The 20,767-nt window shown below is 41.9% G+C and overlaps 2 protein-coding genes across 12 annotated transcripts in view; one reads left to right on the top strand and one right to left on the bottom strand.

The window, feature by feature from the left end:
* The window catches only part of WDR17 (WD repeat domain 17), a 187,724-nt gene extending 177,246 nt beyond the window's left edge, over positions 1-10,478 (top strand). For 10 of the 11 annotated variants that reach the window (XM_073606568.1, XM_073606651.1, XM_073606624.1 and 7 more), the window contains 2 exons: positions 3,506-3,689; positions 9,811-10,478. In XM_073606568.1, coding sequence (XP_073462669.1) covers positions 3,506-3,689; positions 9,811-9,930 — 304 coding nt within the window. In that variant the 3' untranslated portion in view covers positions 9,931-10,478. Of the gene's footprint in view, positions 1-3,505; positions 3,690-9,810 lie in introns of those variants that run through there. The other variant, XR_012236779.1, reaches the window with a different exon arrangement.
* A 4,621-nt stretch (positions 10,479-15,099) lies between these two features.
* Positions 15,100-20,767, bottom strand: part of SPATA4 (spermatogenesis associated 4) — a 34,835-nt gene continuing 29,167 nt past the window's right edge. Inside the window, exon 6 of the mRNA XM_073606669.1 lies at positions 15,100-16,295. Coding sequence (XP_073462770.1) covers positions 16,177-16,295 — 119 coding nt within the window. The 3' untranslated portion in view covers positions 15,100-16,176. The remainder of the gene's footprint in view (positions 16,296-20,767) is intronic.

Consider the following 20,767-nt stretch of genomic DNA (forward strand, 5'->3'; position numbering starts at 1 on the left):
TTAAAGCTACGGCAATGTAGAATTAAACCTTGTTTACAGTAGTTGTAAACCCTTACATATACCCATTAACCACTTGACAACTGGGCACTTAACCCCCCTCCTGCCCAGACCAATTTTCAGCTTTCAGCGCTCTCACACTTTGAATGACAATTACTCAGTCATGTAATACTGTACCCAATTGAATTTTTTGTCCTTTTTTCCCACAAATAGAGCTTTCTTTTGGTGGTATTTGATCAGCTCTGGGTTTTTTATTTTTTGTGCTATAAATAAAAAAGACTGAAAATTTTGAAAAAACAAACACATTTTTATTTGTTTCTGTGATAATATTTTGCAATTAATTTTTCTTCATAAATTTTGGCCACAATTTATACTGCTACATATCTTTGGTAAAAATAACCCAAATTAGTGGATATTATTTGGTCTTTGTGAAAGTTATAGAGTCTACAAGTTGTGGTGCAAATCATAAAAAATTGATCACACCTGATGTACTGACAGCCTATCTCATTTCTTGCGACCCGAACAATCCAGAAAAGTACAAATACCCCCCAAATGACCCCTTTTTTGAAAGTAGATATTCCAAGGTATTTAGTAGGATGCATGGTGAGGTTTTTTATGTTGTCATTTTTTCCCACAATTCTTTGCAAAATGAAGATTTTTTTTTTCCCCATGAAATTGTCATTGTAATAGGTTATTTCTCTCACATGGCATGTGTATACCACACATGACACCCCAAAATACATTCTGCTACTCCTTCTGAGTATTACGATACCACATGTGTGGGACTTTTTCACAGTCTGGCCACACAGAGAGGCCCAACATGCAGGGAGTACCGTCACCTGTTCTAGGAGCATAAATTACACATCTAACTTGTTGACTACCTATTACAATTTTGAAGGCCCTGGAGCACCAGGACAATGACATGTGACACTGACATGGCACTGATGACAGATGGCACTGATATGTGGCACTGATGACACGTGACACTGATGTGGCACTGATGACAGATGGCACTGATGACACGTGACACTGATGTGGCACTGATGACAGATGGCACTAATACGTGGCACCGATGACGCGTGACACTGATGGCAGATGGCACTAATATGTGGCACTGATGACAGATGGCATTGATGAGAGATGGCACCAATACGTGGCACTGATGACAGATGGCACTAATACGTGGCACTGATGACAGATGGCACTAATACATGGCACTGATGACACGTGACACTGATGACAGATGGCACTGATGACACATGACACTGATAACAGATGGCACGTGACACTGACAGGTGGCACTGATGACAGATGGCACTGATGACAGATGGCACTAATATGTGGCACTGATGACAGATGGCACTTATACGTGGCACTGATGACAGATGGCACTTATACTGGGGACAGATGGCACAGGGGACAGATGGCAGTGGGGACAGATGGCACTGAGGTACTGTGATCACTTTATTTGCCTTTTTTTTTTTCTGACACTCTCAATCTGCAGCGGTTCGCTCTCCCTCCTCACACGCTGTCTCTGTGTGAGGAGGGAGAGCCGGCGATGAGAGATGATCTCATATGTTTACATATGAGATCATCTCTCATTGGAAGCTCCGATTGTGCTGTAAACAGCCGTTGTGATTTGCCATTTACAGCGATTTGTGACTGGCTGTGTCCAAGGGACACGGCCAGCACAGTATTTCCCCAATGCACGCCCGCGGGAGCGTGCATCGCGGAAGTAAACAGGAGGACGCCCAAGGATACCCTCCCGGCAATTGGCGTCTCTCGGTTATAGCGCGGGTGCGAAGTGGTTAAAGTGACTAGCTTCAGGTGATACACAGAGATTAAACAAATCCTCCTACATAAGTTGTACCTGTATGTTTGCAGCACCACATCAACCACACAGATCAAAGGCTATTTCTCAGCAGTAGAAGGCAGGGGGCAGGATTCTGCCATCACACTGCACAGCTACAACAAAGAGTGCAGTGAAACCTGAGTGAAAGGAATGGACACCCCCCCCCTTACACAGAATCATAGGGAAATAAACATAGCTGAGACTACTGTGTTCTAGAGGGGGATCTGCTGTGTGCTGGAGGCCACCACACAGGATGCTATGCTGTCAAGTTGGCTTGGACTATTTTCACTGACTCATGCATATAGCAGAGGCATAAGACAGCAGAGAGAAATTACATTACAATTTTGGCACATAGGTTTGAGGCAAGTACACACTATAGACAGATATACATTGTTCATGTTAGAGGTTTCCAGCAACTTTAAAGTGGTTCTAAAGGCAGAAGGTTTTTTTATCTTAATGCATTCTATGCATTAAGATAACAAAACCTTCAGTGTGCAGCGGCCCCCCTCATGCCCCCCTAATACTTACCCATCTCGATCCAGCGATGTTGCAGGAGAGTGTGGGCTGCCCAGAACTCTCCCTCCTCGTTGGCTGTCACAGCAGTGCAGCGTCATTGGCTCCCACTGCTGTCAAAGTCAGTGAGCCAATAAGGAGAGAGAGGGGGAGGGGCCAAACTACCGCTCTGTGTCTGAATGGACACACAGAGCAGCGGCTCGGCTCGGGTGCCCCCATAGCAAGCTGCTTGCTGTAGGGGCAGGAGGGAGGGTCCAGGAGCACTGGCGAGAGACCTGAGAAGAGTAGGATTAGGGCTGCTCTGTGCAAAACCATTACACAGAGCAGGTAAGTATAAGATGTTTGTTATTATTAAATGCAAAAAACTGAGTCTTTAGTATCACTTTAACTAGTATGTTTTTAAAAAAAAACTCAGCTCCCCTGGAGTAGACAGTATTTGCTGCATGTCTAACTCTTTACTTATTAAAAGTTAGAAATGATTTCCAGGCCCACTCATTCTACCATTAACATTAGTTGGTTATCAACGGGGGCCCTGTGCTTGACAAATATAGTCCCTACCCAAGTAACAATTTCATCCAGTGGCTGTTTGAAGAAGTAAAATAATTGGGTTAGTTCCCATACAGCCCCCCTCAACCCAGTATATTTCTGAAACAGAGATTGTGACAGCTAAAATGACCACACATCTCTGCGTTCCCTAGTAGTGTCAGGGTTTCTCTTTGACACTTTTCATTCACTGTGACTGCTGGGATTCTGAGAACCCTACTCAGAGTGGTTTCCTTTTCCTTGTTAAAAAAATAAACTCTTTTTAATTTTAGTATAGGATTGTCAAAGATCTTTGAGTTTGTGGCCCAAGGTGGACTTAGGCTTGGTTTAGTTGTACTCGAGCACAGTACGCTTCTTTCTGAGGCTTAGCTCATGATGTAAGCATTAGCGGTCCCATCGGTGAGTACGCTCTTAGAAGTTGCTTTTTCTCACTGATCAAACAGGTAGAACCCATCAGTCTACCTCTGTCATCACACTGATGGATCTTTCACCTGTTAAAAAAAGAAAATACTTGGACTGGTGTTTTACAAGAGTGCCTACATGACAAAATGCACACCTTGTTTGTAGACTGTAACTTTTTGGGCACTGTTTATTATGCAGGTCAGCTGATGATCTTCCATACACACCCCCTACCGAGCTACAAAGAAAGATTCATTCAAGTATTCTGCAACGAATAAAAGAAGAACCTCTTAAAGGATTTATTGGGCCAGACTATGTCACAGGATCCAATCTTCCAAGTCATTCTGATGTTCAGGTGTCCTGCTTAACAGGGTTACGGATTCAGGTAAGATTTATTTGTCATTTCACTGATTTAGAATAACCATCGGAGCAGTGGTGATTTATTTTGGGGCAGGGCAAGTTTCTGCAGTTACCATACTGAAGAGTTCCACCCTTGTTTCCTTCATTTGTCACTAGGACAGGAAGTGAGAGGAAACAATAAAAGTTGGTCAGGGAAGTGAGGGGAACTCTGCACACCTGAAAGAAATTTGAAAGCATACCCCGATGATCAAATTAATGATATCCAAGAGTCGTGCACCACAGTTAATCATTTTGATTTGTCAATTGTGAAATACTATATTATTATTTATTATCTGATATATGACTGTAAACAGCAAAGTAATTCTCTAAAGTGGAACCCAACTAGTTAACTTTAAAGTTAAATGGGCCATGAATGGTTCTGATGGCTGGGTCGGGGATAGGATTTGCCCCACCAGTGATTCAGTCCGATTGCAATAAGACCAATCACTGCTTGGCTGTCGTGAACAGGCTCCATACAACCATTTTGGAGATGTCTCCTGGATCCTATCCACACTACACATGCAATTTTACATGTACACATACCATAAAATGTGTATGATCAAAAAGAATTACTTTCATCTCTCGGCAACCAGCATTTTAGTTTTGATGAGATACAATTTTATTCCTCTGATCTTTGACATAAATCAGTTGCCTTCTCAGGTAAGCCTTCTCATGGTATAGGTCTCGTCCCGTGCTGGGCTTGTAGACGCAACAACTAGAAATTCGCTTTGAGCTTCAGTGAGTGTATTCATTTGTTTACACTATCTATGTCTAGAAGGATGGGACCATTTTATTGGAACCTAGATGTCAATTCCAATCTACAGACCTGCTCTTTCCTTTCAAATTCTAATTGGGGAACATCTGTATACTATTACAGTGCATCCGGAAAGTATTCACAGCGCTTCACTATTTGATATGTTACAGCCTTATTCCAAAATGGATTAAATTCATTATTTTCCTCAAAATTCTACAAACAATACATCATAATGACAATGTGAAAGAAGTTTGTTTGAAATCTTTGCAAACTGATTAAAAATAAAATTAAAAAAAAAAATCACATGTATATAAGTATTCACAGCCTTTGCCATGACACTCAAAATTGAGCTCAGGTGCATCTTGTTTACACTGCTCATCCTTGAGATGTTTCTACAACTTGATTGGAGTCCATCTGTGGTAAATTCAGTTGATTGGACATGATTGGAAAGACACACACCTGTCTATATAAGGTCCTACAGTTAATAGTGCATGTCAGAGCACAAACCAAGCCATGAAGTCCAAGGAATTTTCTGTAGACCTCCAAAGCAGGATTGTATCGAGGCACAGATCTGGGAAAGAATACAGAAACATTTCTGCAGCATTGAAGGTCCCAATGAATACAGTGGCAATATCATCTGTAAATGGAAGAAGTCAAACTGAGCAATCTGGGGAGAAGGGCCTTAGTCAGGGAGGTGACCAAGAACCCGATGGTCGCTCTGAAAGAGCTCCAGCTTTTTTCTGTGGAGAGAGGAGAACCTTCCAGAAGAACAACCATCTCTGCAGCACTCCACCAATCAGGGCTGTGTGGTAGAGTGTCCAGACGGAAGCCATTCCTCAGTAAAAAGCACATTACAGTTCGCCAGGAACTTTCCAAAACACACCTGAAGGACTCTGACCATGAGAAACAAAATTCTCTGGTCTGATGAAACAGAGATTATACTTTTTGGCCTGAATGGCAAGCGTTATGTCTGGAGGAAACCAGGCACCGTTCATCACCTGGCCAATACCATCTCTACAGTGAAGCATGGTGGTGGCAGCATCATGCTGTGGGGATGTTTTTCAGCGGCAGGAACTGGGAGACTAGTCAGGATCGAGGGAAAGATGAATGTTTTCATCAATGTACAGAGATATCCTTGATGAAAACCTGCTCCATAGCACTCTGGACCTCAGATTGGGGTGAAGGTTCATCTTCCAACAGGACAGTGACCCTAAGCATACAGCCAAGATAACAAAGGAGTGGCTATGGGAGAACTCTGTGAATATCCTTTAGTGGCCCAGCCAGAGCCCAGACTTGAACCCGATTGAACATCTCTGGAGAGATCTGAAAATGACTGTGCACCAAAGCTCCCCATCCAACCTGATGGAGTTTGAGGGGTCCTGTAAAGAAGAATGGAAGAAACTGCCCAAAAATAGGTGTGCCAAGCTTGTAGCATCATACTCAAAAAGACTTGAGGCTTTAATTGGTGCCAAAGGTGCTTCAATAAAGTATTGAGCAAAGGCTGTGAATACTTATGTACATGTTTACATTTTTTTTTTTTATAAATTTGCAAAGATTTCAAACAAGCTTCTTTCACATTGTCATTATGGGGTATTGTTTGTAGAATTTTGAAGAAAATAATGAATTTAATCTATGTTGGAATATGGATGTAACATAACAAAATGTGGAAAAAGTGAAGCACTATGAATACTTTCCGGATGCACTGTAAGTACTGGTTTAAGAGAATACTGTATCATTAATACCACCAAATTAAAATATATCTACAGTTATACTACTTTTGCACTTATGTTACATCTCATCTATTGGTAAAATTACCTTACTTCTACATTTATGTTACAGAAGGTTTGGCACCTTTATCTACCCTGTCCGCATCTTATTATTTTTGAAAAGATCTCCCCACTCTTGCTGTCCAATGGACCACACAGGAAGTAAAGGCAAATCTCCCATACCCAGGACAAAAGCAGCAAGAAAAACTAACATACAGTATCTCACAAAAGTTAGTACAACCCTCACATTTTTGTAAATATTTTATTATATCTTTTCATGTGACAACACTGAAGAAATGACACTTTGTTACAATGTAAAGTAGTGAGTGTACAGTTTGTATAACAGTGTAAATTTGCTGTCCCCTCAAAATAACTCAACACACAGTCATTAATGTCTAAATCGCTGGCAACAAAAGTGAGTACACCACTGAGTGAAAATGTCTAAATTGGGTCCAAAGTGTCAATATTTTATGTGGCCACCATTATTTTCCAGCACTGCCTTAACCCTCTTGAGCATGGAGTTCACCGGCGCTTCAAAGTTTACCACTGGAGTCCTCTTCCACTCCACCATGACGACATCACGGAGCTGGTGGATTTTAGAGACCTTGCACTCCTCCACCTACCTTTGAGGATGCCCCACAGATGCTCAATAGGGTTTAGGTCTGGAGGCTTGCTTGGCCAGTTCACCACCTTTACCCTCAGCTTTTTTAGCAAGGCAGTGTGTTTGGGGTCGTTATCATGTTGGAATACTGCCCTACGGCCCAGTCTCCGAAGGGAGGGGATCATGCTCTGCTTCAGTATGTCACAGTACATGTTGATATTTATGGTTCCCTCAATGAACTGTAGCTATTCAAAGTGCCGGCAGCACTCATGCAGCCTCAGACCATGACACTCCCACCACCATGCTTGACTGTAGGCAAGACACACTTATCTTTGTATTCCTCACCTGGTTGCTGCCACACTTGATTGACACCATCTGAACCATATAAGTTTATCTTGGTCTCATCAGACCATAGGACATGGTTCCAGTAATCCATGTCCTTAGTCTGCTTGTCTTCAGCAAACTGTTTGCAGGCTTTCTTGTGCATCATCTTTAGAAGAGGCTTCGTTCTGGGATGACAGCCATGCAAACCAATTTCATGCAGTGTGCGGCTTATGGTCTGAGCACTGACAGGCTATCCCCCACACGTTCAACCTCTGCAGCAATGCTGGCAGCACTGATATGTCTATTTGCCAAAGACTACCTCTGGATATGATGCTCTCAATTCTTTGGACGACCATGACGAGGCCTGTTCTGAGTGGAATCTGTCCTGTTAAACCACTGAACGGTCTTGCCCATAGTGCTGCAGCTCAATTTCAGGGTCTTGGTAATCTCCCTATAGCCTAGGCCATATTTATATAGAGCAACAATTCTTTTTTTCAGATCCTCAGAGAGTTCTTTGCCATGAGGTGCCATGTTGAACTTCCAGTGACCAGTATGAGAGAGTGAGAGCGATAACACCAAATTTAACACACCTGCTCCCCATTCACACCTGAGACCTTGTAACACTAACGAGTCACATGACACCGGGGAGGGAAAAATGGCTAATTGAGCCCAATTTGGACATTTTCACTTAGGGGTGTACTCACTTTTGTTGACAGCGGTTTAGACATTAATGGCTGTGTGTTGAATTATTTTGAGGGGACAGCAAATTTACACTGTTATACAAGCTGTACACTCACTACTTTACATTGTAGCAAAGTGTCATTTTCTTCAGTGTTGTCACATGAAAAGATATAATAAAATATTTACAAAAATGTGAGGGGTTTACTCCCTGTACTTCCTACTATAGATTGTCACATATAATTTACTAATTTGTAAAAAAAAAACCCGTCCTGGCCAGCTGGGCTGCATGCTCAGATATGGGCCTGCTGTGGACTTGGGGCGGACCCACGCCATTGTTTTTTGTTTTTGTTTTTTTTCATTTTGGCGTGGGGTTTCCCTCAAAATCCATCTTGGATTGGGGGAGAACCCCCACACAGTTTTTTTTTTTTTAAATGCTGGCAATTCTTTTGTTTACATGCTGCTGACAGCGGTGTTTCCCATGGACAGCAGATGAGTTATGGTTGGTAAGGACGTGGCAGCCACCCACTCCATAAAAAAACAGCTGTTTACAGGTTAAGGACGCCGGCTACTGCCAGAGGAAAAATACTGCTAGCTTTCACTACTAAAATATCGTCACCACGCCCCCCCACGCCCCCTAAAACGTCACAGTCCCAGCATGCCCAGGGACTGTGACATCATATGGGGGCGGGGTCTCCGCCTATATAAGTCACAACGCAGCCCTCAGAGACCAGTCCAGCTGGAGAGAGCGTTGTGTCAACATCTGGGGGAAGAGAAGAGAAGAGAACACAAGAAGCCAAGAAGCCCAGAAGTCCAGACCTCCGCTGGCAATAGAGCTACCTGAAGACAGCGGAGGGGCCGGCCGAAGACCTGGGACACCGGGAGAAGAGGCCGGAGAGCGGAGAAGAACCAACCGGACGCCGGGAGAAGATGAACCAGAGGGACCCCCGAAGACGGAAGAAGACCCCCCCCCGGAGCTGTTTAATAAATTATTTTAAAAACCTGTGTTGTGTTTTATTATTGACACTTTTTACCTAGGTGAATGGGTAGGGGTACCATGTACCCCGTACTCATTCACATAGGGTGGGGGGGCCGGGATCTGGGGGCCCTCTTATTATAGGGGGCTCCCGGATTCCGATAAGCCCCCCGCCCGCAGACCCCGACAACCAACGGCCAGGGTTGTCGGGAAGAGGCCCTTGTCCTCATCAACATGGGGACAAGGTGCTTTGTGGTGGGGGGGGCACCGCAAGGCGCTCCCTCCCCCAAAGCACCCCCCCATGTTGAGGGCATGCGGCCTGGTACGGTTCAGGAGGGGGGGGGCGCTCGTTCGTCCCCACCCCCTTTCCTGACCGGCCGGGCTGCGTGCTCGGATCGGGGTCTGGTATGGATTTTGGGGGGACCCCCACGCCGGTTTTTCGGCGTAGGGGGTTCTCAAAGTTCCATACCAGACCTAAGGGCCTGGGATGCCCCCCACGCTCGCCGCAATGGGAAAATTAGTTTTTCCTATTGCAGCGAGCGCGAGATGCAGTAACCTGCTCCTCCGTTGTATCTGGTCCTTCGGACTAGCATACAGACGAACGGGCTTTCCGTCAGGAATTGAGTCCGGTGGAGGTACGACGTAAAGATTTGAAGCAGGCTTCAAATCTAAAGTACGTCGGATTTCCGCCCGAAACGGTCCGTCGGAAGTCCGATGGAGACCACACACGGTCGGATTGTCCGCCGGACTTGGTCCGGCGGCGTCCGTCGGACTTTTGCAGGTGAAAAGTCCGACCGTGTGTACGCGGCATAAGAGGTATTTTACTGCGGATCCTAAAGTGGTAGTTACCACTTTGTGAATGGAGCCCATTATTTGTTATCAAACTGTTATAGGTAAAATTCTGCTTTAAACTGAAAGTTAATCTATGTTGTATTTTAGGCATCGTGATCCACCATGAAATCTATGTACTGTTGCAGTTTATTTAAAATATATTTTTGTGTCTCACAGGGACCCGTATTCTTTCTAGAAGATGGAAAGTCTGCAATATCATTGAATGACGCTTTAATGTGGGCCAAGGTTAACCCATTCTCACCTTTAGGAACAGGAATACGACTCAACCCATTCTAAATAGTGCAGTGAGAAGGCAAATACTTTACAACAGAATAACAAACGACTGGGAATAGGACGACATGGTGTTGAAATAGGACTTTCCATTTTTTTTTTTTTGTTTTTTTTTGTTTCTCTGCAAAAAAAGCAGAAATATCAGATGCAGCTAATTTAAGTTTGTGTTTGGTAACGGTAAAGTCAAATCTGTGTATACAATCAGAGGGAAAATATATCGTTTGACTAGCCAAAGACCAACATTTTCTGTCAATCTGTTTACATATTACTTTATGCAGTTTATTACCACACCATAAATAACACCGGTACTGACTGTATACGTCAAGTAAAACTTGGTACCTTTCGTTTGAACGCACTGCAAGCTCCTTAGTGGTTCCATTAGCGCTGTACATAGGCCAAGAAAAAAAAAAAGCTGTGAAATTTATGACCATTTTTAAGTAATGTAAAGATTTAGCACACAAATTTGTACTGTAACTTCTACTGTGTGTAGTATACCACTAATTGTAAAAATATACATGAATGAAGGCAGACGTTTGATCATATACTTCCCCTTCCATTTATTGTTTATACAGATGTTCTATTTACAGAATAAAGTTAAAGTAAATGTATTTGTGGCTCTGATTTAATAGAAGTACAACTGTCATGTGCATAAAACATAATGGCCTCTATTTTGAATTTGTTAGTTGCCCAGCTGTCATTCAGACCTTCTGGTACTAATCAAGTATGTGTAGTGCTTACCCCCGAAGGAGCAGCTTTAATGTTTCTGTGCCCCCAAAATATTCTAAAACATCTGGCTGGGTGGTGAATATTTATTTCAGATGTATAGATGTATATGCAATACCCCAATAGCAAAAGAGATATGACACAACAGCAATATACAGCAAACAGTTTATTTAAGTCCTTTTAAGGACCAAGCCTCTTTTTGAGATTTAATGTTTACAAGTTAAATCATTTTTTTTTTGCTAGAAAATTACTTAGAACCCCAAAACATAGAAATATATATATATATAACAGCCTAGAAAATAAAATGGTGGTCGTTGCAATACTTTACGTCACACCGTATTTGCGCAACAGTCTTACAAGCGCAATTTTTTTGGAAAAAAAAACACTTTTTTAAAATAGAAAATAAGAAAACAGCACAGTTATCCCAATTTTTTTCTATATTGTGAAAGATAATGTTACGCCTAGGAAATTGATACCTAACATGTCACGCTTCAAAATTGCGCACGCTTGTGGAATGGCGACAAACTTTGATGACATTGTCTACAGGTTACCAGTTTTGAGTTACAGAGGAGGTCTGGTGCTAGAATTATTGCTCTCGCTCTAACGATTGCAGCGATACCTCACATGCGAGGTTTGAACACCGTTTTCATATGCGGGAGTGGCTTACGTATGCGTTTGCTTCTGCCCACGAGCTTGGTGGGACAGGGCGCTTTCAATTTCTTCTTATTTATTTTACTTTTTATTTTTACACTGTCCTTTAAAAAAAAAAATTGGGTTCACTTTTATTTCTATTACAAGGAATGTAAACATCCCTTGTAATAGAAAAAAAGCATGACAGGACCTCTTTAATGTGAGATCTGGAGTCAAAAAGACCTCAGATCTCGTATTTACACTATAATGCAATAAATAAATAAATGTCATTTTTTTTTTTAGAAAGAAAAAAAAATGTCCCCACTCAGATGATCGGGTCTGCTCCCCTCACAGCCTGGATGCCGAGTGAGATGGCCCCCCGCTCAGCCCCAGAGCATTAAAGCAGTGTTCCAGCCACAAAAAAAAAATGTTTTAAAAGTCAACAGCTACAAACACTGTAGCTACTGACTTTTGATAAAAGGACACTTACCTATCCAGGGAGCCCGCCATGTCAACCCCCCGCCATTGTAACTAAGGGAGACCGGCAGTGGAGCCTTCAGCTTCGCAGTCTAGGATCAAAAAGGCATTGATCAAATGATCTGGGGATATGCTTGATGGTTCCTCAGTAAAATCTTGCAGGGAGACATTTTAAGACAGGAAGGATATACCACACTCCATAGATGGGGAAACAGAGAGAGAACTCATAGTGAAATAACGTTTGGCATCAATTCTCAAGCACATTCAATGCACAACTTACAGGATTTTTTGCAAAATCAGGCATCAGTAAGAAAATCATCCGAGTTCGCCGCTGAATGGCGTGTGTTCCACGGAGACGGAAATTTCCGTCAATGGTTTAACACGAACCGGAAGTATGTCGTTTTAAACCATTGACGCAAATTTCCATCTTTGTGGAACGCACGCCATTCAGCGGCGAGCTCGGATGATTTTCTTACAGGATTTTTGGTAGAAACAGGCATCAGTAAGAAAATCATCTGAAAATCATTTGATGCCAAACGTTTCCCCATCTATGGAGTGTTGTATATCCTTCCTGTCTTAAAACGTCTCCCTGCAAGATTTTACTGAGGAACCACCCAGCATATCCCCAGATCATGTGAGCAATGCCTTTTTGATCCCAGACTGCAAAGCTGAGGATCTAATAATTTTGGTGAGTGGGGACACCAAAGGGGGAGCCACTTCACCGAATCAAAAGTTTTGGAGCACCGTTGCACTTTTTACTGAAGCACCTGAGCACTTTTAGATTTTAATGTTTTCTCTTAACATTGATTCAATAGGTACTGTTTATTAGGATGTATATTGCTTGATGTAGGCTGCTAGCACTGTTTTATATATTTTTAATTGTTTTAAGGTTGTAGCACCTTTGTGCAGCAGCTGCAGTCTTCCTATTCATTTTTATTAATTTTTGTTTATTCATATTTCACTATTTGAGTTAACTCTCCAGTGCAAGTTTTTGATTAAGATATATAGTGGAGCCTTCAGGCCACCTAGTCTTCTGGGACACACACTGGTCCCAGAAGGCAGCGGGGTGAAGGAGGAAATTACACCCTGGGCCGAGGCCCAGGTAGCATGGAAGTGCACTCAGTACTTCACATAAGACAAGTAAGAAGAAAAAAAAAAAAAAAACATTATCTAAAAAGGAGGGGTGGTCATTCCTTTAAGAACAAGTTGTAAAATAGGGTGGAACTCCGCTTTAAAGACACAAAGTTGCACAGTTCCAGGTCAGGAAAGGCCACCATTACTGGGAGGTTGTTGTAAAGTAAGTAGACCTATTATTGCTATCCTGCTGCCCCAGATGAATTCTCAGAACATCATATATACATACTTAAGATCAGAATGCTGAGGAGTAGAGGGAGGACCTACATTGCGTAAAAAAGATTAGGAAGGGCTGCCATTTTTTAGTAGGCTTATTCTACCCATATATAAAATATGAACGTGCGTCCAGGAGGCAAGGGATGCTTTTATGGAGTGTAACAAGGGAGGAATATTAGCCTTATAGATGTTATGGTATGGACACTTCTAGGTAACAAAGCAGTAACTATTAGCCTAGTACATACTAGTGGGTTTTTTTGTTTAACCCAGCAGGGCTGAACAAAACAAAACAAAAAATAAACTGACAGCTCTGGAGGAGCCGATGTACTAACCATGCAATGTTAGTACGGCAATCTCCCCTGCTGTGCTATTGTGTTCTGACAGTGGGACAGCCCCCCACCCAAACACTCTGATCAGTGTTGTTAGCCAACAGCTGGAAGCGCTGATCTGGAGCCAATCGGCAGACCTTTTTCAGTCACGCCCCATCAACAGAAGCTGGCCACAGTACACACAGGCCGAATGTTCAATAGAAACCGGCCGATGCGTACTAGGCTTTAGTTAGAGTTCTGTTGATTTATTGAAAAATTGATGGAATAACCTTAAAGGGGTTGTAAACCTTTGTGTTTTTTCACCTTAATGCATCCTATGCATTAAGGTGAAAAAACACCTGACAGTGACCGGCCCCCACAGCCCCCCCCGTTTTACTTACCCGCGCCCTAGAATTTTCCATGCCCGAGACGTGCTCTTCCTCTGCTTGGGGTTCTCGGCTCTTGATTAGATAGATCGATAGCAGCGCAGCCATTGGCTCCCGCTGCTGTCAATCAAATACAATGACCCGGGGGGTGGGGCCGAGCCCTACATTCGACATCTATGGACGCTGAATGCTGGACTTGGGAGCACACCCGCAAGGTAATCCCCCTGGAGAGCGCTTCTCCTAGGGGGTTATCTGATGTGGGATGGAGCCGCAAGAGCCACCGGGGACCCCAGAAGACGAGGTTCGGGGCCACTCTGTGCAAAACTAACTGCACATTGGAGGTAAGTATGACACGTTTGTTATTTTAAAAAAAAAACAAAGCTTTACAATCACTTTAAATTAGGGCAAAGGAATTAATAAGAGACATTATGTTAAGAAGGGAAGACTGTACAAAGTAGCAGGTCACCTGCAAAAGCAGTTAATAATACGATTTTGTAGCCTATGGTTATGCCTTGGAAAGCGGGTTGAGACTCAAGGAGGCAAAGGAGGGGATCCAGTGCAAGAATAAAAAGAATAAGAGAAAGGGTACAGCCTTTCCTGGTGCCTCCGGCCATTAGTATTGTGGATGAAAATTGGTTATTGATAATTAATGGGCGTATTGTTAACCCTCCTTTTACTATTCACTCTTTTTGTTCATATTATCTCTACTTGTTGTTCCTTATCTTGAATTTGATTTAACTTCTTGGTAGCACTTGTTAATTTTATATGTGTCCATACATATACTGTATAACCTATTACCATGACTACTAACAGGATCTACAAGATAGCCAATAGTTCACTTCTCATTGTTCATTATTTTATTTCTTGGCACATATCCTTTTTCAGCTACAGATATTATTTTTCCATTTCCCATCACTTCAATCACTTTCACATGTTTATCCTTTCATCTTCACAGCCGATGATGCACAAGTTCTTCTGTCCTTTACCTCTATGACTAAGTCCCCGATAGATGGCATGGTTTGTGGAGTGGTGGGAGCTGAAGTCGCCACATCCACAGATTGAACCAGGAGCATGGCTGTACTTATTTTTTGCAGGAGCACCAGGATACCAGGATTTCGAAAGAAATTGAAAACCAAACTTTTTGTACAATCTTTTGGAGTTACCTAATTGTATTGGGGTGTGATGGACAGACCCACAGGTTTTGATTTTGTATGTTGCCATGCTGGTATACTGGCTCTCTTAAGGTCTTTTAATGTCAGTGTCTTTTGTTTTGCGTATCGAGGCCTTCAGGTAAGACTGCGTAGGTCAAGCATTTTAATAAATACATACAAGATCATAATATTGCCAATGGATGTTAAATAACATGATCAGATCAGAATATTCAAGACAGAAGGACATAGTCCAAATGCAGGAAGAGATGATGGCTGGATTGCAGGCTAAGTCAGTAGGATGTATCAGAGCCCCGAATACCCAAAAACATGGAAAAGATTAGTTGTACTGATAGGACAGCAAACACATACCAGACTGACCACCCTATAGACCTTTGTATTCTGTGAAGAACCTGCAGCTTTCTGAGGAAACTCATATTAATTAGGGAAGGCCTTAATTTGATCACAATAATGTAATAAGGGTTGATTATACTGTAATCACAACTCACTGTTTGTTTGTTTTTTGCATTACTCTAATGCCCAACAATACATTTTTCAGCACCATGCTGTCTGCACAATGCAAGAAAATGCATGCCTGGGAAATTGTGCATATCTACTGGTACTGGTCTTGTGGTTCTGAATATAGTATACACCACATAAGGCTGAAATTGATGTTTGTCTACCTCTATGGATCTTTTGTTTACTGTTACAAAAAAGAATAACAAGAAAATGTTAGAGCAACCTTTCCCAATGTCCACAGGCAGTGCTTGCATTTGTACATTGAGAAACATGTGTTAGATAATAAAATAGGGCTGGGTCTTAGTCCTAAGTCCACATCAGATCTCATATATGGCCACATTCCTGGCTGCAATCCTGGAAAAAAAATAAATAAATAATAGGCGCACCCCTTCCATTGACTGGCAGAACTTGCAACAGCCTGAATAATGCATGCTGTTAAATGTGAGATGTGAGTGTGGGATGCCGGGACTGTGTGAAGGATGCAGCAATGATTCAGATACAATTTATTACTGAATGTCACAAGAGCCAACAAAACTTACAATGCAGGTTCTGAAACACCATAAGTTGTGTATTATGCTTTCGATCTAGTCTTGGTATTTTATGAAAATAATATACCATTACTTTAATAAATCATTTAACAGAAGACACCACACTGTCTAATGATCAGGACACAAATCACATTGGGATAGACTCATATACACATGTTTCCGCTTAGGATGTGCTTAATGCGGATGATGATGCTGTAGAGGTCATACTGGAGGACACATAACTTCTATCTCCTTGCTTGACTTGAATTTCTTTGAAGTTAACATTTGATTTGCTTCGAATGCCTATGTAAATGAAGAACACAACCACAGTGAACAATAAGCACTAGTAATCCAATAACAGCTATAAAGAGTCACTACCTGTAACAAAAAAGTGTGCAAAAAAAAAACCTGCATGGAAAAGTACCCACACCTTTGCAAGACTTGAGCAACTTGACATTTATACAACTTTGCTGTGCAGCCTATTACATCAGATACCATGGCAGGCACTTATAACGTTATGGTGGCCCCAAAACCTACGCTTTTGTAATGCAAACCATAAACCAGTTTCTGTGTTGGCATGTAGCACTCCTTCCTCTCGCACCTCACCATTATTCAGTCAGATCGTCCATCAATGTAATAGGTTGCCGATCATGGTTGGGAGGTGGCTAGCACATAATTGGACACTTTTGGCCACGTAGGCAATCTATCATTATTAGAGGTTGATAGGTACAGAAGGTTCTGGGCACAAAGGGATGTCTGTACAAACTTTCCTACAGTATGTTCTGCAGAGAGCCCTATGAGCCCCAAAACCTGGGGTAGTGTGTTTAGAAAAGAGATTTATCAAAATAGTCCTATAGTCACTTTAAAAGTTCTAAACTGTCACCAGAGACTGAAAGCTGGCTTTGTGCATGTTTAGAATTCTGTTGACAGCATGGCTGTTAAAGTGATCGTAGGGTTACATTAATAGGTACATTTTTTTTTTTTTTTTTTGGAAAATAAGGGAGGAAAATGGCAGATTGGAGCATATTTATAAAAAAGGAGTGTATGCAAATGAGGATTTTAGATGGAACAGCAAAATCATTCATTCTCCATGTAGAAACACTAAATGATTCAAAGCAATGGTTGAAAGGTCAGCTATATGAGGGGGCAGGAGGCGGAGCCTAGCGGAGCAGACATGCATTGTTAGAGCTCCACACCGCTGAGGAGAGAAGAGAAGGACAAAGCGGAGCCTGCAGGCTCAAAAGGTATCCATTTGAACCTTTTTGCCCCTGGGAACAAACTGTGAAAGTTTGGGCAGGAAATATGGTACTGGGAGGAAACCGTGGCAGAAATAAAAATCACCTCACAAAGAGCTCACAGGCACTCACTGCAGCTGAAGCAGCTCCAGTCACCTCACAAGATACAGCATCAGGGCGCTCTCACAGACAGAAAATGTCACAGCAAGACTCTCCATTTGAGTCAGATACAGAACAAATCCTCTCACAAACTTCTCCACAAGCCTCCTCAACATCCCCAGTAATATTATTACAATTTGAAAAGATGCTTCATAAGGCTTTAAAACAAACCTCAGACCAAATAACAAAAAGCATAATCAAAGAAATAAGAGAGCTGGGAAACCGCACCGCAGCCCTAGAAATAAAAATGGATGAAATTGAAATTACAACCCAAGAAAATATAACAGAATTGGAACAATTAAAAAAAGAGAATTTAATACTTCAAACTAAGCTCGAAGATTACGAAAATAGAGCCAGACGTTCAAAGTTGCGCATAAGGGGAATACCTGAAACTGTGACAGACCTGCAATCTACTATTACTGCTCTATTACAAGAACTAAAGCCAGATATCCCTATTGAACGTTTAGAACTGGACAGAGTACACAGAGCCCTCACAGCCAAAAAGAAAGATGGACCCCCACGTGATATAATCACAAAATTTCATTATTACAGAACGAAAGAACAAATACTAATTGCTGCAAGAGAAAAAAAGGAACTTAATTTTCAAGGACACAATTATCAAATTTTTGCTGACCTATCCCAACTTACTATTACTAAAAGACGATCCATGAAACCCCAACTAATGGAACTGCAACGCCACAACATTATGTATCAATGGGGTTTCCCCTTTTCAGTCAGATTTAACTACCAAGGTACAATTTACAGAAGCAGATCAGCAGATGAACTACAACAAACCCTTTTAAAATTAAATCTGACAGAACCCACACGCAGAAGAATGGCATCATCTTCACCTTCAGGCAGCACCCAGAAAATTTCAGAACAAAATGGGAATCATCATTCTCACAAAAGAGGCCGTTATGCCACATCATCCATGGACCAAGAAGATTCAATGGACTGACATCCTAATTCCTGATATCTCTTCATTTATTATACTAAGAGATGGTTCTCTATAAAAAACCTATATTTATAACTGAATGTAACTGCATTCTGATAGTCACACACTGTGTGGGATCATGTTACATTCCAGTTATATTTCTTATTACTTCTGATTCATATAGCCTTAGAATATATAAGTGAAATAAGGAAATTCTTGTTCAGTTATATATTATCAGGTAATAACAATAGATTTATTACTTTTTAGGACAAATATGTTCAATAATCTAGAAGTAATGGAAGCTTTTTCTTTCTTTTCTTAAAACAAATGTATTATTACCTAACTAGTTCCTAGAATTATGTTTTTGTTTATTCTAATCTGAAGCAATACAACCTCAATTTTATGAGTTAACATATCTAAACAGTTACATATGAATAAAATATGTAATTGTTTACTCTAAAAGGGTTAAAATCCCAAAATAATTCAAACTATCTTCATCAATACCAAAGTTATTAACAGTACCTTTCTTTTTTTTTTTTTTTTTTTTTTTTTTCTTTCTGCCACCTCAGTGATTCCATTAGAGACTTCCTCCACTTTATCAGTGTCAATTCTGTCTCTTTTGATTTTCACATCATGTGTAGCTTCTTTTTTCCTTTCTTTTCCTTTTTTTTTTTTTTCCCTTCTTCTTTTAAATACTTTATTTACTGTTTCTCCATAAAAACCGAACTCAACCAAATACAAAAAAAGAAAAAGATAACAAATTCATTAACAGAGTTCATCCTACCCACCCAAAAACCCCCAATCCCGCCCACCCCTGTTCCTGCAGGAGGATCTAGAGGACAGCTGCTAATACATTGATGGACTCATGTCACTGTCCACTTCGCCGGCCCCCTAAGTACTATCTATAAATTGCTCGGCAAAACTCCAAGTCTTTTTATACCTTTGCCATCCCTCCCATTTACCTTCTCCTACCTCTCCCTCCCCGGGGACAATTCCTCTGCTATCTATAATTTCGACGTTGTACACCTCGTTAACGCTAAGTAGCCAGTCCCGGATATTTGGTGCAGCCGGGTCTAGCCATTTTGTTGCTATCTGCTTTTTAGCCGCATCCAGCAGTATGGCTACCATAGAGGAGCGATAACTCCTCACCGTCTTTGACGTGCCGTGAAAAAGGCATACCCATGGATCTATCGGGATAACCTCTCCTGTAATTACCTTGATCAAACTTATGATTTTTCCCCAAAAAGTTTTAATAACGTGGCATTCCCACCACATGTGGGCCATCGAACCTATAGAGGTGCAGCCCCTCCAACATAAGTTGGATTTGGTGTTGTCCATTTTGGCGAGTCTGTCTGGGGTGGCGTACCATCTTGCTAAACATTTATAGTGAGTTTCCATTCTCCTGGAATCCTGTGCTGCCAAATGTACCAATTTCAAAATCTTCTCTAGGGTGACTTCACCACATTGTGAACCTAATTCCCGTTCCCACTTTCTGATGTACGGGGGCACCTCCAGCTCCAGTCTCGTGCCCAAGATCCTATAGATTTGTGAGATAGTCCCACGCGGCTGCTCCCTCTCACAGAGCTGCTCAAGTGGTCTGTATTCCCCTTCACCCCTAAGTGGCCCTGGGAGCTTTTCAGTGAAGTGCGAGAGCTGAAGGTACCTCCACACGTCCAGAACCCCAATCCCCGAGTCTGCCTTTAACTCGGAGAATGTGCGTAAGCTTCCATTGTTACTAAGGAAGTTTTTAAGTTGGATACCTTCGTCTTTTAACCAATTCCCCCCCACCTCCCTCGTCCCTGGCTCAAAAAAAGGATTATCTTTCATGTAAATTAAAGGTGAGTTAAATGTCCACTTATTCTGTGTGTGTACCAAATCCCAATATTTAAGAGTGTTTTGTGTCAAAACCGCTGTGTTAGTGCCCAGTGCTCGATATTTTGGTGGATTCCATACTTTCCTACGTAAATCAGTGTTACTCATGTAGTGTTCTAATCTGACCCATCTTTTTTCAGTATCCTTTTTGGACCATTCAATAACCCGTGATATTGTGATTGATATGTAATATCTATAAAAGTCCGGTAGGGCCAGCCCCCCCTTTTTTTTCCCCCTACTCAAAACCACGTAAGAAATACGTGGTTTTTTGCCCCCCCAGACAAAACTCGCCACCAGTCTCCTTAAGGCTCCAAAGTAATACAGAGGAAGTGGGATGGGGAGCATCTGGAATTTAAAAAGTATCTTAGGGGTCAGTATCATCTTAACCGCATTCACGCGACCAAGCCACGAGAGCGGTCTCGTAGCTAACCTTCTAGTTTCCTGCCTAATCTCATCCAGCAGTGGTAAATAATTTTTATGGTACAATCCATTTATGGAGTTGGAGAGTTTTACCCCTAGATATTTAATTTCTTCTTTCCAGGGAAATGGAAATACCTGAGCGAGGTGGGAGGCCT

This window comes from Aquarana catesbeiana, linkage group LG01 (assembly GCF_042186555.1).
Source record: "Aquarana catesbeiana isolate 2022-GZ linkage group LG01, ASM4218655v1, whole genome shotgun sequence".
NCBI lineage: Eukaryota > Metazoa > Chordata > Amphibia > Anura > Ranidae > Aquarana > Aquarana catesbeiana.